Genomic DNA, 18,440 nt, shown 5'->3' with positions numbered 1-18,440 from the left:
CCACCACAATGAGAAGTCTGCACAGTGCAACTAGAAAGTGGCCCCTACTTGCCCAACTAGAGAAAAGCCCACACATCAATGAAGACCCAGCACAGGCAAAAATAAATAAATAAATAAAACTGAAAAATGATGGATGTATGTATCAAGGGAGAGAGACGGGAACTGGACATAAGAGAAAAGAAAAATGTAATAAACTCAAATGGTCCCTGACAGATTGTGGTAAAGAAAACCTTCTTTGGTTCTGGTGACATTTCATGTGCTTCTATACTCCCTTGAGTATAAAAAAAAAAAAAAAAAAAAAAAAAGGCAAAATGGCTGTCTGAGGAGGCCTTAAAATAGCTGTGAAAAGAAGAGAAGCAAAAAGCAAAGAAAAGATATAAGCATCTGAATGCAGAGTTCCAAAGAATAGCAAGGAGAGATAAGAAAGCCTTCCTCAGCAATCAGTGCAAAGAAATAGAGGAAAACAACAGAATGAGAAAGACTAGAGATCTCTTCCAGAAAATTACAGATACCAAGGGAATATTTCATGCAAAAATGGGCTTGATAAAGGACAGAAATGGTATGGACCTAACAGAAGCAGAAGACATTAAGAAGAGGTGGCAAGAATACACAGAAGAACTGTACAAAAAAGATCTCCACGACCAAGATAATCACGATGGTGTGATCACTCACCTAGAGCCAGACATCATGGAATGTGAAGTCAAGTGGGCCTTAGAAAGAATCACAACGAACAAAGCTAGTGGAGGTGATGAAATGTCAGTTGAGCTATTTCAAATCCTGAAAGATGATGTTGTGAAAGTGCTGCACTCAATATGCCAGCAAATGTAGAAAACTCAGCAGTGGCCACAGGACTGGAAAAGGTCAGTTTTCATTTCAATCCCAAAGAAAGGCAATGCCAAAGAATGCTCAAACTACTGCACAATTGCACTCATCTCACACGCTAGTAAAGAAATGCTCAAAATTCTCCAAGCCAGGCTTCAGCAATACGTGAACCATAACTTCCAGATGTTCAAGCTGGTTTTAGAAAAGGCAGAGGAACCAGAGATCAAAATGCCAACATCCACTGGATAAATCGAAAAAACAAGCGAGTTCCAGAAAAGCATCAATTTCTGCTTTATTGACTATGCCAAAGCCTTTGACTATGTGGATCATAATAAACTGTGGAAAATTCTGAAAGAGATGGGACTACCAGACCACCTGACCTGCCTCTTGAGAAACCTATATGCACGTCAGGAAGCTACAGTTAGAACTGGACATGGAACAACAGACTGGTTCCAAATAGGAAAAGGAGTATGTCAAGGCTGTATATTGTCACCCTACTTGTTTAAATTCTATGCAGAGTACATCATGAGAAACACTGGGCTGGAAGAAGCACAAGCTGGAATCAAGATTGCCGGGAGAAATATCAATAACCTTAGATATGCCGATGACACCACCCTTATGGCAGAAAGTGAAGAGGAACTCAAAAGCCTCTTGATGAAAGTGAAAGAGGAGAGTGAAAAGTTGGCTTAAAGCTCAACATTCAGAAAAACGAAGATCATGGCATCTGGTCCCATCACTTCATGGCAAATAGATGGGGAAACAGTGGCTGAATTTATTTTTCTGGGTTCCCATATCACCGCAGATAGTGATTGCAGCCATGAAATTAAAAGACACTTACTCCTTGGAAGGAAATTATGACCAGCCTAGACAGCATATTCAGAAGCAGAGACTTACTTTGCCAACCAAGGTCCATCTAGTCAAGGCTATTGTTTTTCCAGTGGTCATGTATTGATGTGAGAGTTGGACTGTGAAGAAATCTGAGCCCTGAAAAATTGATGCTTTTGAATTGTGGTGTTGGAGAAGACTCTTGAGGGTCCCTTGGACTGCAAGGAGATCCATCCTAAAGGAGATCAGTCCTGGGTGTTCATTGGAAGGACTTATGTTGAAACTGAAACTCCAATACTTTGACCACCTGATGTGAAAAGCTGATTCATTTGAAAAGACCCTGATACTGGGAAAGATTGAGGGCAGGAGGAGAATGGGATGACAGAGTTTGAGATGGTTGGATGGCATCACCCACTCAATGGACATGGGTTTGGGTGGACTCAGAGAGTTGGTGATAGAAAGGGAGGCCTGGTATGCTGTGGTTCATGGGGTTGCAAAGTCAGACACGACTGAGCAACTGGACTGAATACTCCCTTGATGCACAGGAAAAATGATAAAAAAAAGAATACACTTACCCCAAAGTAAAGTAGTGATGTCTTTATGCTTTAAAACATTTGCAGATTATACCACTCTAAATAAAAATGAGTAAAGGCAAAAAGACAACGCTTGTAAAAGGATGTATATAAAGTACAATACATAATGTAAAATGAATGTTGGCCACTTTTAATGTGGTATCCTGTGCTTAGTCACTTTAGTCATGTGTGACTCTTTGCAAACCCACGGACTGTAGCCCTCTAGGCTCCTCTGTGCATGGGATTCTCCAGACAGTCTTTTGGACTCTGTGGGAGAGAGAGAGGTTGGGATGATTTGGGAGAATGGCATTGAAACATGTATAATATCATATACGAAACGAGTCGCCAGTCCAGGTTCGATGCACGATACTGGATGCTTGGGTCTGGTGCACTGGGATGACCCAGAAGGATGGTATGGGGAGGGAGGAGGGAGGAGGGTTCAGGATGGGGAACACATGTATACTTGTGGCGGATTCATGTTGATATATGGCAAAACCAATACAATATTGTAAAGTTAAAAAATAAAAAAAAAGAATACTGGAGTGGCTTGCCATTTCCTCCTCCAGGGGATCTTCCTGACCCAGGGATCGAACCCATAACTCATGTCTCCTGCATTGGCAGGCAGGTTTTTTACCACTAGTGCCACCTGGAAAGCCCATCTTTAAGATGAGGCAGCAAAATCTGTTTTTCCTGTGCCTGTTTTATATTTTTTTGTTTAATTGTTTTTATGTGGTCTGATAGCAGACTAGGCAGTCCTCTTTCTCTCTTTTCGTATGTGGCCCCTTCTCTTTGCTATCCTTGGGTTTTCATCATTTTTCTGTTAATTCTTATATGCACACTTTGGTCCTAGTTTGCCCAACCATCAGTGACCGTCATGGTCCATACACATAAGATATACATGTCATGATGATTCCAACCTTCTGAGTAACATTCTTCATATTAGTTATCTGAGACATTGTGTTATTTGTACATTTCTTTCATTGTTCTCATCTTCTCAATGAACACAGAGTCTAAGCAGACAGAGACTTCACCTGTTATGTTCAACCTTGTATTTTAACCATGTGTGAATATATATGTGCTTGTACAAAAATGAATTTAGAAAAAATGAAAAGTTGAGGAAAGGAGAATTAAACCAGGTTAAATAGTATGGTTTCAAGACAATTTTAGCAAACAAAATTGAATGGAATGTTGAAAACTAATTGTATAAGAAATATAATAGCAATAACTTATGGGTTTTCCTTGTGGTTCAGCTCGTAAAGAATCCACCTGCAATGCATGAGACCTGGATTTGATTACTGAGTTGGGAAGATCCCTTGGAGAAGGGAACAGCTACCCACTCCAGTATTCTGGCATGGAGAATGCCATAGACTGTATGTATAGTCCATGGGTTGCAAAGAGTCGACATGACTGAGTGACTTTCTGACTCATGATATAAAAATGGATTAATTGAATCAACAATGACCTAGATGTCAAATAATATAAAACATAATCTTCCTAGAATGATCTGGTATATAGCACATTCTCAGTTATTTGTTGGATACATTAGGACTTAGGTCTCTATTTATGGACATTTAATATGTGGTAAGGTTGTATTTCATTTTATTCAGAAGAAGTGAATTGTTGATGAAATTAAACACAAATGTCTATTTATTTTGCCAAGTCTGCAGTTTCCCACCCTAAAACATCTTGCAAAAAAATTAGAACGATTATGACTTCAGTGTAAGTGTAACAGACACTTCACAGATAAACATCTTGCAATCTACATATAAAGTATTTGTGTGGGCAAAATCATGATAAATAAGTCAAGATGCTCAGAAGTAAGATGATAGGCAGTTTTAACTAGAGAAAATTTTTTTTTTTAATTTATGACCAAAAGTATGTACTTAAAGTCAGTTCAAAAACAATCTTTTGTAAAAATTATTTGAAATATTGATATCTATAGAAAAATGGACATATAATATGTGGGTACATAATAATAATACTAGGCAAATCAAAATCATGACCAAGCATAAAAATCTTTGCTTGAACTCAGTATATAGTTTAAGAGAACAGCAAAAAATATTTTTCATAGCATTGTCCTGGGATAAACTTAAAGACCTTTCACATTTTGGGGTAAGAATAATTACCCCCAAATGTGCTAGTGGTAGTAAAGAAGCAGTCTCTGATAAACAATCTGAAGATAGCTATTAATAGTCAAACTACAGATATTCTTTTTTCACTTTAAATCAATTTTTATTTTAATAATGAGTAAGATTTTTTTTCCATTAGGAATTTAAATGCTTTCAGGTTGACAAACATCTTTAACAATTACCACAGTCAAGAATATATCCAAAGTAGACAGTACAAACAAGATGTTAATTTTTGGGAACTACCCTAGAAGTCTGGTAGTTAAGATTTCATGCATAATACAGAAAGAGAAGTTTTAAAATAATCTAAGAATTTATGGCAAAAGAAATATTAACTTGAATGAGACTAGGTCAAGTAGAGTAGTTTCAAAACAACTGTATGTAACAAAACAGAATGAAAATCTATGCTATATAAAAATGTGAAATACTAGCAATTTAACAAAATCAACATGGATCATTAATATAAAGTTAAGTTGCCAATAACTTGGAAAAAAAGAATGAAACAGAATGACTTTTTAAGTGTAGGGAGAAAGCAGTATTTAAGTTATAATTTCACCTTATATGAATAGTTGTGGATTTCAGTGTACCCTGGTGGCTCAGATGGTAAAGAATCTGCCTGCAATGCAGGAGACCTGGGTTCAGTTCTTGGGTCGGGAAGATCTCCTGGAGAAGGGAATGGCAACCCACCCCAGTATTCTTGCCTGGAGAATTCCATGGACAGAGGAGTCCATGGGGTCACAAAGAGTCTGGCATGACTGAATGACTTTCACTTTCAAATTTCACAGAAGGTATAGTGAACATTAGTCAAATGATAAACAAGAATGCCTTCCAAATGATGGTTTGATGTAAAGCAACTTTTAAACATAGGAGCAATTAGGCATTTCCCTGGTGGTCCAGTGGTTAAGAATCAGCACTTCCATTGCAGGGGGCACAAGTTCCATCCCTGGTCAGGGAACTAAGATCCCATATGCCATGTAGGGTGGCCATAAATAAAGGAGCAATTAGAAATAGCAGAGATGTAAATGCATGTTGGAAAAACTGTAATCGGTGATTTATTAGCACGAAGGATACAGAACTTTCAACTTCATTTTTGTCTAAAACAATGATTGGCAAGTGGAGAATATTAAACTGACAGCTCAGTTTCTTTCAGAAAAAAAAATTTTAAATAAAAACAAATATATAATGATGCATGTACGTGGAATCTAGAAAAATGGTACTGAGGAACCTATTTGTTGGGCTGGAATAGAGACACAGACGTCGGGAAAAGACATATGGACACAGCTAGAGGGGAGAAGGGGGATGAATTTGGAGATCGGGACTGACGCAGGTGCACGGTCCTGTGTAAAACAGATAGCTAGTGGGGACCTACTGTGCCGCACAGGGCTCTCAGCTCGGTGCTCCATGATGACCTAGATAGATGGGATGGGGGACGGGAGGGAGGCCCAAAAGGGAGGGGATGTATGTATACATACAGCTGATTCACTTCATAGCACTACAAAAACTAACACAACGTGGTAAAGCAACTATACGCCAATAAATAAATAAATAGAAGGCAATGGAGAATATACAATATGATTAATTGAGAAATTTGACCACAACAAATTCATATATATTCACAATTCCCCTCAAACACATCTATACATAAATAAAGAACAAAATGACAAACAACCAGTATGAGGGGGTAGTGGTAACCTCCACCTGTTTATTTGAAAGATCATAATTATAAACACAGAGAAGGCAATGGCAACCCACTCCAGTACTCTTGCCTGGAGAATCCCAGGGATGGGGGAGCCTGGTGGGCTGCCATCTTTGGGGGTGCACAGAGTCGGACAAGACTGAAGCAGCAGCAGCAATTATAAACAAGAACAGAAATTCTCCAGTTCTATTCTACCAAGGAAAGGAGTCACAAAGATAATTTGAGATACAGAAAGTAAATAGTTATCAAATCCACTTACATATTCAATCATCACAAGTAATGGAATAATTCAAGTTCATTAGCATTCCCCTTTATGCAAATTAATTATTTTCCTTCCTTTGTTTTCCCCATAGAAGATGCTGTGAAATACATCTCTTGCAACTGCTGTTGCAAGGATGTGTTTGCAGGCCTTCTTTGGTGTGGACCTTTCTCATCAATAAGGAAATATAGTCAAATATGCCCTATATTGAAAGTTCGAAAAAAATGCCTTCACTTCATTTTATGTCCCTCCAGTTAACACCTTACCTCTTTCTTCCAGTGAATTAGTAAGATACTTGGATATACATTCTATTATATTCCACCTGGAAGCCCTTTATGTCTCTCTTCCCTTTTGTAATTGGGCTTTCTTTCCTGTCATTTAATTGTCATCACTGAGCATTGCCTTACTGAGTTCTCTTTTTAGCATCTAAAAAAATACTTTGATATTTCAATCAAACAAGCAAACCACCACAATGTTCTTTGGACTCTGGGATAGACAGAATTATTTTTCACGTGTCCTCAGGCAAATATTCTTGATTTTCATTCTCTATGACCTGTTCCTGCAGTGTCTTTTGGGTTCTTGGACTCACCAGCACAGGAACTCTGAGAGGTAGTTCTCTAGGCGGAAGTCTGAATCCCTTCCTGGATGGTTGATGATGGAGACTGAAGCTCTGTATGCAGATGAGACAGCAGGAAGGGTTAAACTATTGAAGCTTGAGCCAGACTTAGGACTCCAAAAGCAACAACTGTGTCTCATCCACACCCAAGTTGTACAATCTCAGGGACCACAGCAGAGGAGATATTTACAGCTCTCTCTGTCTGCTCATTATGTACATTTCTCTCATTTTACAATGGCCTATAAGCACATGAATTCCCTATGGAACTTGGTCTGGACAGAAAGAAATTTTTCCTGCTGATTCTCTGTTCTCAAGAGATCAGGTTATAAGCCAGGAGAATTCAGATCTATTGGGCTTCCCTGATGGCTGAGCGAGTAAAGAATCCACCTGCAATTCAGGAGACATAGGAGATATGGGTTCGATTCCTGGTTCAGGGAGATCCCCTAGAGGAGGGCATGGCAACCCACTCTAGTATACTTGCCTGGGAAATCCTATGGACAGAGCCTGACGGGCTACAGTCTAAAAGGTCACAAAGAGTTGGACATGACTGAGCGGCTAAGCACTTCTTAAGACCTATGCCAGTAGGACCTTTTATGATTATCTTTCCAAAGAGTTTTTTCAGACCCTTCTTTAAGTCTTTATTTCTCAGACTATAGATGAAGGGGTTCAGCATGGGTGTGACCACAGTGTACATCACCGAGGCTGTTGCACTTGAGTGGAATCTGTGGGTACCAGCAGAGCTGAGGTACACTCCTAAACCTGTACAATAAAATAAGGAGACAACTGAGAGGTGAGACGCACAGGTGGAAACTGCTTTATACTTCCCCTGAGATGATGAGATTCTGCGTATGGAAGAAACTATCCTAGAGTAAGAGTAAAGAATACACGTGAGGGAACCCCTAGCCAGGAACACAGCTCCAGAATACATCACCACATTATTGAGAAAGGTGTCAGAACTGGCAAGTTGGATCATCTGATTGAGTTCATAGAAAAAATAGAGGATTTCTAAGAAGGTACAGAATGACAGTCTCAACAAACTTAAGCTTTCTAACAAGGAATGCAGGACACTGATGACCCAGGACACCAGCACCAACAGTTCACATAGCTGGGGGTTCATGATGACCGTGTAGTGCAGTGGGTGGCAGATGGCCATGAAGCGATCATAGGCCATCACTGTTAGGAGCAAGATGTCCAGTCCTGCAAAGAGTGTGAAAAAATACATCTGGGTGATGCAGCCTTCATAGGTTATGACTTTTCTCTGTGTCTGGATATTCCACAGCATCTTTGGGATGGTGGTGGAGGTGAAGCAGATGTCTACAAAGGACAGGTTGGAGAGGAAGAAATACATGGGGGTGTGCAGGTGGGAGTCTGAGCTGACGGCCAGGATGATGAGCAAGTTTCCAAATACAGTGATCAGGTACATGGAGAGGAAAAGACCAAATATGAAGTGTTGCAATTTTAATTCCTCTGAGACTCCCAGAAGAAGAAATTGTTAAACTCCTGTTAGGTGTCTTATTGCCATTTGTTGATGCTGACTATAGAAAAATAGGGAAATCGCATGATTTATTTTCACACAAAAGCATCATTACTCATGTGGTAGAAATGCTACCATTTCTATTTTGCCATCAATAATTGCTTTCAACATTTTGTTCATGGATTTTGTGCACTTGAAGGAATCTCCTGTGTCATCTCTAGTTAGCAAAGTTGTCTCATGGTCAGTTTCCCCCAACATATTATGTATACTACAATTTTAATGAGAAATTCTTTCACACACTTGAGGAATATAAATTGAATTGTGACAATATTCCAGGTACTATCTATGCAGGGAGTTAGGGTGTTGGAAAACAAAAGCTCATAAAATCTGGTTGTGCAGAGAGAATATAAGAAAATAAAAAGTTACATAGAAATTTAAATGTATATATAGCATGACCCATAAAATAAAAAGAAAAGAAAGCTGGCATAAAAGCAAGGGTGAAAAGGAAATACTATTTTAGGCATGTTTAGACAAGAACTGCAAACAAGATGTTATTTGAACAGACTTCAAAGAAGGGTGACTGTCATGAACAGACTTGGGGAAGGGTGTCCTTACAAGGGAGCAGCCAGTGCACAGGCCCTGAGGAGAGTGCTTGCTTAAGATGACCCAGTTGATAAAAGGAAGCCAATCTGGTGAGGGAAAATGAGCAGGAGGATTAGAGAGGAGAGATATTGTCAGAGATGGTTGAAAAATTATGTAGCCTCCGTGTTACTGCTGAACCTTCAAGTCATGAAGCCCACATGTGTCTTCAGTGCTTTCAGTCACTTCAGTTCAGTCACTCAGTCATGCCCAACTCTTTGCAACCCCATGAATCGCAGCACACCAGGCCTCCCTGTCCATCACCAATTCCCGGAGTTCACTCAGACTCTCATCCATCGAGTCAGTGATGCCATCCAGCCATCTCATCCTCTGTCGTCCCTTCTCCTCCTGCCCCCAATCCCTCCCAGCATCAGAGTCTTTTCCAATGAGTCAACTCTTCATATGAGGTGGCCAAAGTACTGGAGTTTCAGCTTTAGCATCATTCCTTCCAAAGAAATCCCAGGGCTGATCTCCTTCAGAATGGACTGGTTGGATCTCCTTGCAGTCCAAGGGACTCTCAAGAGTCTTCTCCAACACCACAGTTCAAAAGCATCGATTCTTCGGTGTTCAGCTTTCTTCACAGTCCAACTCTCACATCCATACATGACCACTGGAAAAACCATAGCCTTGACTAGATGGACCTTTGTTGGTAAAATAATGTCTCTGCTTTTCAATATGCTACCCAGGTTGGTCATAAATTTTCTTCAGTGCTTTAGGAAACTCCATATTTTAAAAAGCCTATATGACTTATCTCACTCATTATAATGGCTTCAAGTTCCAACCATGTTGCTGCTAATGGCAAAATTTCATTCTTTTCTTAAGAACTGGTATATAGTTGATCTAAACTGTTTATTAGTTTCAGGTGTACAACATAGTGATTTGATATTTTTATAGATTATACTCCATTTAAAAGTATTACAAAATATTGGTTATACTCCCATACTGCATATTACAGATTTATATCTTGTTTTGTTTTATTTCTTTATTATTTTTTTAAAATTATTCATTTATGTATTTATTTTGTCTGTCCTGGGTCTTCATTGCCATGCAGGCTTTTATGATAAGTGAAATAAGTCAGACAGAGACAAACAAACATTTGTAACATCTTTCTTATATGTGGAATCAAAAAAAAACAAAGCCAAAAGCCAAGCTCATAGACAGAGAGAACAGATTGTGGCTGCCAGAGGCAGGAGCAGGGAGTTGGAGTGGGTAAACTGGATGAAAGGGGTCAAACGTACACACTTCCAGTTATAAGATAAATAAGTCATGGGGCTATAATATACAGTATTGTGACAATAGTTAATAATACCGCATTGCATATTTGAAAGTACACTTGGTGATTTGTATTAAATAGACTCATTTTTGTAACCATTTCACAATATATATAAATATTGAATCATTATGTGTAACCTGAAACTAATATAATATAACATAAGTTGATTACATCTCTATAAAAGATACCTTTTAAAATGCCTATAGGAAACAAAATTTAAAGAAAATCTCGAAATGACTTCTCAAAGAAATGATATACAATAACTACAATTTAATGATATCAAGTGTGTTACTAATTCAATTTTAGATTTGGAAATGAAAGAATATGACAGAAAGTCTTTTTTAATGTGGGGAGGAAGCAGTACCTAAGTTATAATTTCCTCTTCCATGGGGACATATGGACTCAAATTCAGGTATGGAATACAAAGTTGTCTTTGGTTAAATGCAAAGGAGAAAGCCTTCCAAATAGTAGTGGCTGAATATGTGCAACTCTCATAGATAGATCTGATCAAAATAGAATAAATTAAACAATAAGGGATAAGAGATAGGAAAGGTAGTTGGAGATGCATTAAAAGCATGATTTATTAGCACCTAATATACAGAAGAACATTTTCATTTCTATTTAAAGCAAGGGTTTTCCAAGTAAAGAATATTTAAGTGACAACTCTATTCCTTCAGTTAAACATTTTTTTAAAAAGCAATAGAGATGAATTGCAAAAAGTGAAAAGCAATAAGATGAATTGACACCGATTTTACCACACAAAATTTATAAATTCTCACACATTATATATACATTGTTTTGTATATACAGAAAATAAGTAAATGGCAAGCAGCAAGCTTGATGAAAAAATTTAATTGTTTGAAAGAATAAAATATAAAACAGTAATAAAACATGCTGGATTCACCTAGAGGGATGGGGTGGGGAGGAAGGTGTGAGGGGGTGTCAGCTGGGGAGACACATGTATACCTATGGCCAATGCATGTTAATGCATTGCAAAAGCCATCACAATATTATAAAGTAACTATCCTCCAATTAAAATAAGTAAATAAATTAAAAAAGGAAAGGTCCTGATTAGTCATGTCTCTATATTTTCAACAGAGAAAGTGATTGGTTAGCTAATCTACAAATGTATTCACTCTTACAGGAAATAACTACAGATGAAGCTCATTACCACACCATTTTTCACATGATAATGTGCCTTATTTTCTACATTGAGAGGAGAAATACTGTGAAATATATATATGTCATGAACTGCGGTTTCAATAAAATATGTGGAGGCATTCCTTAATCTAGATACTTCTCATCATAGTCAAATATGCTCCATATTAAAAAAAATACAAAAATCCTTGCATCTCTGTACATCTTTCCACAGCTAATACCCTTTGTCTCTACTCCAGTTAATTGCAAACTCCTTGAACTTAGATTCTACTTTTACAGGAAGCACTTTATACCTCCTATCTCCTCTTCTCATTGGGCTTTCATGTTCATCTTTTAATGGTCAACCTTGACCTTGCATTGCTAGTTCAATTTTCACTTCTATTTTTGGAATAAAAAATTAATATATTATTAATTAAGCACACAAACAACCTCAGTGATCTTGCCTCTGGGTTAGCCTGGACTGGCTCTCAGGTGAACTCGGGTGAATGTTCTTGATTGCTATTCCCTTTGACACTCTGCAGTATTTATCTGGTTCTTGATTCACCTGGGTGAGTCTCTGAGAGGAAGGTCTCAACAGAGATGTCCAAATTCCTCTTGAATGGTTGATGATGGAAATAGGAGCTCTGTTCCCAGACAAGACAGTGAGATGCAGTCAAGCATCAGTCCCCTAAGTCAGTTATGTCTCCAAAAACAACAACCGAGTCCTGTCCAGAGCAAGGATGCACAGGCTGAGGGATGCAGCAGAGGAGATATTTACAGCTCCCTGGGTCTACTCATTACCATGTTTCTCTCTTGTTTCCACCACCTCTAATAACTGATTTCCCTGAGGGACACTGGTCTGTACAGATAAAACATTTTCTTGCTCGTTTTCTATGTTTAGGAGACAATGTTACAAGTCAGATGCATTCAACATTTATTACTCTTTACATGAACTCTTGTATCTACCCAGAGGAATAAACCTTAAGTTTCCCAACAACTTATCCCAACCATGAATCTATCTTTATCTAGAATCCAAGATTGGTATTCTGTCTTGATTAGGGCCCTAATCAAGCACTAACTGTAGTGGGTCACAGCCCCTAAAATCCTATCACTATCTTTAAGAAGTGGGTTAACAGTGTCACTTTAATATAAAACCTTGGACAGTACACTGCTTGGATTTATGACAATACTGCCAAAACAGTTACACATTTCATACTTCCAGCACAAGACTGGTTATTTTGTTCCTCATTAGAAAGTGTTTGTTAATTGTAAGAGGTATATTTAGATCTTAGCATCTCCTAGAGATTGTATGATTTATGTTTGGAAAACTTCATTCTGTGAGGTAGTACTATTATGAACTCGGTTTTCCATTGTAGAAATGGGGTTCGTAGGGATTAGTGATCTCCCAGTTATAATCTGAGTAGAAGTAGTGACAGATTCTATTTTCTTGGGCTCCAAAATCACTGCGGATGGTGACTGAGGCCATGAAATTAAAAGATACTTGCTCCTTGGAAGAAAAGCTGTAACAAATTGAGACAAGCATTTTATTTATTTTTTTTTAATTTTTTTATTATTATTATTTTATTTTATTTTATTTTTAAACTTTACAATATTGTATTAGTTTTACCAAATATCGAAATGAATCTGCCACAGGTATATCTGTGTTCCCCATCCTGAACCCTCCTCCCTCCTCCCTCCTCCCTCCCCATACCCTCCCTCTGGGTCGTCCCAGTGCACCAGCCCCTTTACAATATTGTATTTGTTTTGCCATACATCAACATGCATCCGCCACGGGTGTACACGTGTTCCCCATCCTGAACCCCTCTCCCACCTCCCTCCCCAAACAAGCATTTTAAAAAGCACAGACATCACTTGGTTGACAAAGGTCCATGTTGTCAAATCTATGGGTTTTCCAGTAGTCATGTAATGATGTGAGAGTTGAACCATAAAGAAAGCTTTATGCTTTCAGACTGTGGTGCTGTAGAAGACTCCTGAGAGTTCTTTGGACAACAAGAAGAACAAATCAGTCAATCTTTTTTTTTTTTTTTTAATTTTATTTTATTTTTTAAACTTTACATAATTGTATTAGTTTTGCCAAATATCAAAATGAATCCGCCACAGGTATACATGTGTTCCCCATCCTGAACCCTCCTCCCTCCTCCCTCCCCATTCCATCCCTCTGGGTCATCCCAGTGCACCAGCCCCAAGCATCCAGTATCGTGCATCGAACCTGGACTGGCAACTCGTTTCATACATGATATTTTACATGTTTCAATGCCATTCTCCCAAATCTTCCCACCCTCTCCCTCTCTCTCAGAGTCCATAAGACTGTTCCATACATCAGTGTCTCTTTTGCTGTCTCGTACACAGGGTTATTGTTACCATCTTTCTAAATTCCATATATATGCGTTAGTATACTGTATTGGTGTTTTTCTTTCTGGCTTACTTCACTCTGTATAATAGGCTCCAGTTTCATCCACCTCATTAGAATCAGTCAATCTTACAGGAAATCAATCCTGAATATTCACTGGAAGGACTGTTGCTGAAGCTGAAGCTTCAATACCTTGGCCACCTGATGTGAAGAGCTGATTCACTGCGAAAGACCCTGATGCTGGGAAAGATTGAAAGCAAAAGGAGAAGGAGGTTGTAGAGGATGAAATGTTTAGGTAGTACCACCAGCTCAATAGACATGAATCTGAGCAAATTCTGGGATGTAGTGGAGAACAGAGAAACCTGATGTGCTATATAGTCCATGTCATCACAAAGTCATACATGACTTAGCAAATGAAAACAACAACATCATGATGAAAGCTAATTTGATTTATTGTGGTGATTAGTTTGTGATATACACAAATGATCAAACCATTATGTTGTACACCTGAAACTAACATAAGGTAATATCAGTTATGTTTCATTTAAAACAACAACAACATAAGGGCTGGTTTAGTCAAAACATTTGTTCAGATCAAAACTACAAACATTATGGGCCTGGGCAACGCCCCCCAGGCACTCTTAGGCAACAGCATCATATCAGTAGATAGATACTGAAATTGGGTTCATGAGACAGTTCACATTACCAGAAAGAGCAGTTAAAATAATGATGTAAAGCAGAGTGACAATACCAAAGTGAAACTGGTTTCATCTTTCCCCCTACAAAGGCATTGCATAAATGATCTTAGATGCCAAGTATAGTTTTATTCATATCAGTATAACAACTCATGATAGCTCTTTCATGGAAACTAAGGGCAATTGTGTGGGACAGTATAAGTCTTTTGACAAGAAAATATTTTTAAAAAATCCAAGTCTCTCCATGAAATATATGTTAATTTACAAATATATCTGATACAAAGTACAGAAAACTTTGGGAATATATGAAAATGGCCCCAAAGAAAAACTGTCTGTATACCAGACAGAGCAGAAAGATTGATAAATTGAATTGTTGAAATGTAAAGTTTAAAAAATAAAATAAATACATCAATGCCATTCTCCCAAATCTTCCCACCCTCTCCCTCTCTCTCAGAGTCCATAAGACTGTTCCATACATCAGTGTCTCTTTTGCTGTCTTGTACACAGGGTTATTGTTACCATCTTTCTAAATTCCATATATATGCGTTAGTATACTGTATTGGTGTTTTTCTTTCTGGCTTACTTCACTCTGTATAATAGGCTCCAGTTTCATCCACCTCATTAGAACTGATTCAAATGTATTCTTTTTAATGGCTGAGTAATACTGCATTGTGTATATGTACCACAGCTTTCTTATCCATTCATCTGCTGATGGACATCTAGGTTGCTTCCATGTCCTGGCTATTATAAACAGTGCTGCGATAAACATTGGGGTACTCGTGTCTCTTTCCCTTCTGGTTTTCTCAGTGTGTATGCCCAGCAGTGGGATTGCTGGATCATAAGGCATGTCTATTTCCAGTTTTTTAAGGAATCTCCACACTGTTCTCCATAGTGGCTGTACAAGGACTCTGTGGGAGAGGGAGAGGGTGGGAAGATTTGGGAGAATGGCATTGAAACATGTAAAATATCATGTATGAAATGAGTTGCCAGTCCAGGTTCGACGCACGATACTGGATGCTTGGGGCTGGTGCACTGGGACGACCCAGAGGGATGGAATGGGGAGGGAGGAGGGAGGAGGGTTCAGGATGGGGAACACATGTATACCTGTGGCGGATTCATTTTGATATTTGGCAAAACCAATACAGTTATGTAAAGTTTAAAAATAAAATAAAATTAAAAAAAAAAAAGAAATAAAAGAAAAAAAATAAAAAATAAAAAAAAATAAAAAATAAATAAAAAATAAAATAAATAAAAAAAAGAAAAGAAATTGTATACAAAGGTTGAATTCAAAGAAATAGAAATCCCAGGAAATAACTGGAAACAAATTATGTTCCACAGTGCTCAAAGAATCACAATTTTGTGTTCTGAAGTTTTGAGTCATGCAATCAAAGACACTTCTTCACCTCCAGAATGATTGGTCCTTTTATACCTGCCATCCCATATAATCTCTTCAGAGCCCCATTAATGTCTTCATTCCTCAGACTGTGGATGGAGGGGTTCAGCATGGGTGTGACCACAGTGTGCATCACTGAGGCTATTGCAGTTGAGGGTGAGCTGTATAGCAGCAGAGCTAAGGTACACTCTTAGGACAGAAGAGTAAAGCAAGAAGACAACTGAGAGGTGAGAAGCACCGGTGGAAAATGCTTTATTCTTCCCCTGAGCTGATGAGATTCTACATATAGAAGAAACTATCTGAAAATAAGAGTAAAAGATACCAGCAAGGGGTCCACAGCCAGCACCCAGTTGAAAAATAAAACACAGCATCTTTAAGAAAAGTGTCAGAACAGACAAGTTTGAACATCTGATTGAGATCACAGAAAAAGTGGGGTATTTCCATGTCTGTACAGAGGACAATCACAACATCATTCAGCTTTGTGACAAGGAATTTAGGACACTCGAGATCCAGGACACCAGCATCAGCAGTCCCCAGAGCTGGGGACTCGGGATGATATTGTAGTGCAGGGGGTGACAGATGGTGAAGAAGTGGACATAGGCCATCAAAGCCAGGTAAAAGTTGTCCAAAGAGTATGGAAAAATACATCTGGGTGATGTAGCCTTCATAGGTGATACCTTTGCTCTGGGTCTGTATGTTCCACAGCATCTTTGGGATGGTGCTGGAGGTGAAACAGATGTCTACAAAGGACAGGTTGGAGAGGAAGAAGCACATGAGGATGTGGAGGTTGGAGTCTGAGCTGACAGCCAGGATGATAAGCAAGTTTCCAAGCACAGTGATCAGGTACATGGAGAGGAAAAGCCCAAATATGACGGGCTGCAGTTCTGGTTTCTTTGATAATCCCAGAAGGAGAAATCCTGAAAATTGGGTATCATTGCTTGGTCTCATGTGTGGTGATAAAGACTAAAATTTTAAAATACTATGATTAATTTTTATATAAATGGACATCAGTAACATGTTGAAAATGCTGCAATTACAGTTGTTTGTCAAGCAAAAGTAAACATAAGAGAGAGCGGGTGGTTTTGTTATTTTCATTGGAAGTTCAGGAAGACTGAAAAACTGGGGTATATTTGTACATAAACCTTAAGGAAAAAAAAGTTGGCAGACAAAGAGTTATCTGGGGAAGTGTGTGCCCTGCAGGGAAAAGAGTCAGTGCAAAGGATCTGAAGAAGGCTCTCATTTCAGACATTCCAGGCTCAATATATTTCCAGTGTAGTGAGCAAAGAGCACAGGGAGAGTGATGACAGATAGTGTCAGAGAGTGGACTCCTTACCACAACTGGAACTTCAGGGCACAAGGAGTCCCTTTGTCAAATTCTTTTCTTTGCGGAACATTAATTTGATTTCAAGGCAAGGATTCTAGTCACAGGGATTCTTCTTATCTTCATATGTTGGTTAACATTCTGGTTTCTGTCTTTAAGGGTCACTTTACTGCATATGGGTTCAAGTAGTCAACACTCAGAACTGTGCATCAGCCACAAGACACATACAACACACAACACATAGCATATTTTGTCCTGTTAGGGGCACAATACACCGAGGCTCTTCTCATCCCTGAAAGAAAGTGAAGGTGTTAGACACTCAGCTGTGTCCAACTCTTTGTAACTGCATGGGCTGTAGCCCACCAGGCTTCTCTGTCTATGGGATTCTCCAGGAAGAATACTGGCATGTGCTGCCACTGCCTTCTCCAGTGGGTCTTCCCAATCCAGGGATCAAACCCAGGTCTCCTGCATTGCAGGCAAAGTCTTTACTGTCTAAGCTGCCAAGGTAGCACCTTCTCATTCCTAACCACCAAAATTAGGGGAAAAAAAAAAAAAACCTCTAGAAATAAAGCTGTCGATCAAATTATCTTTACCCTAAAGAGTAAAGAAATAACATTCATAGTCCAGTTGGTGAGCCTGCCTGGGACATATGAACTTGGTGTTTCATTAAAGTGTGTATTTAAATAAGTATAAAAATAAGTATAAAAACCTCAGCTATTTGTAAGGCCTCCTCAGACAACCATTTTGTCTTTTTGCATTTCTTTTTCTTGGGGATGGTTTTGATCACCGCCTCCTGTACAATGTCATGAACCTCAGTCCATAGTTCTTTAGGCACTCTGTCTATCCGATTTAATTCCTTGAATCTTTGTCACATTCACCACTTTATAATTGTAAGGGACTTGATTTAGGTCTTACCAAAATGGCTTGGTAGGTTTCCCTACTTTCTTCCAGTTGTCTGAATTTGGCAGTAAGGAGTTCATGATCTAAGACACAGTCAGCTCCCAAAGTTGTTTTGCTGATTGTATAGAGCTTATTCAACTTCAGTTGCAAAGAATGTAATCAATCTGATTTCAGTATTGACCATCTGGTGATGTCCATGTGTAGAGTCAGCTCTTGTGTTGTTGGAAGAGGGTGTTGCTATGACCAGTGAATTCTCTTGGCAAAACTCGGTTATCCTTTGCTCTGCTTCATTTTGTACTCCAGGGTCAAACTTAACTGTTA

General features: G+C 38.7%; 2 protein-coding genes across 2 annotated transcripts; both read right to left on the bottom strand.

The window, feature by feature from the left end:
• Positions 1-6,885: 6,885 nt before the first annotated feature.
• LOC129620060 (olfactory receptor 7A17-like) lies at positions 6,886-8,339 on the bottom strand. Its single transcript, XM_055535770.1, has 3 exons — positions 7,985-8,339; positions 7,480-7,699; positions 6,886-6,970 (listed from the first exon to the last, which is right to left on the bottom strand). The coding sequence occupies exons 1-3, from the start codon at positions 8,337-8,339 to the stop codon at positions 6,886-6,888; spliced, it is 660 nt and encodes a 219-aa protein (XP_055391745.1).
• A 7,838-nt stretch (positions 8,340-16,177) lies between these two features.
• On the bottom strand, positions 16,178-16,846 carry LOC129620010 (olfactory receptor 7A17-like). Its single transcript, XM_055535656.1, has one exon. The coding sequence runs from the start codon at positions 16,844-16,846 to the stop codon at positions 16,178-16,180; it is 669 nt and encodes a 222-aa protein (XP_055391631.1).
• Positions 16,847-18,440: the final 1,594 nt, after the last annotated feature.

Source organism: Bubalus kerabau, chromosome 1, assembly GCF_029407905.1.
Source record: "Bubalus kerabau isolate K-KA32 ecotype Philippines breed swamp buffalo chromosome 1, PCC_UOA_SB_1v2, whole genome shotgun sequence".
Classification (NCBI taxonomy): domain Eukaryota; kingdom Metazoa; phylum Chordata; class Mammalia; order Artiodactyla; family Bovidae; genus Bubalus; species Bubalus kerabau.
This window is presented reverse-complemented; position numbering and strand designations above follow the sequence as displayed.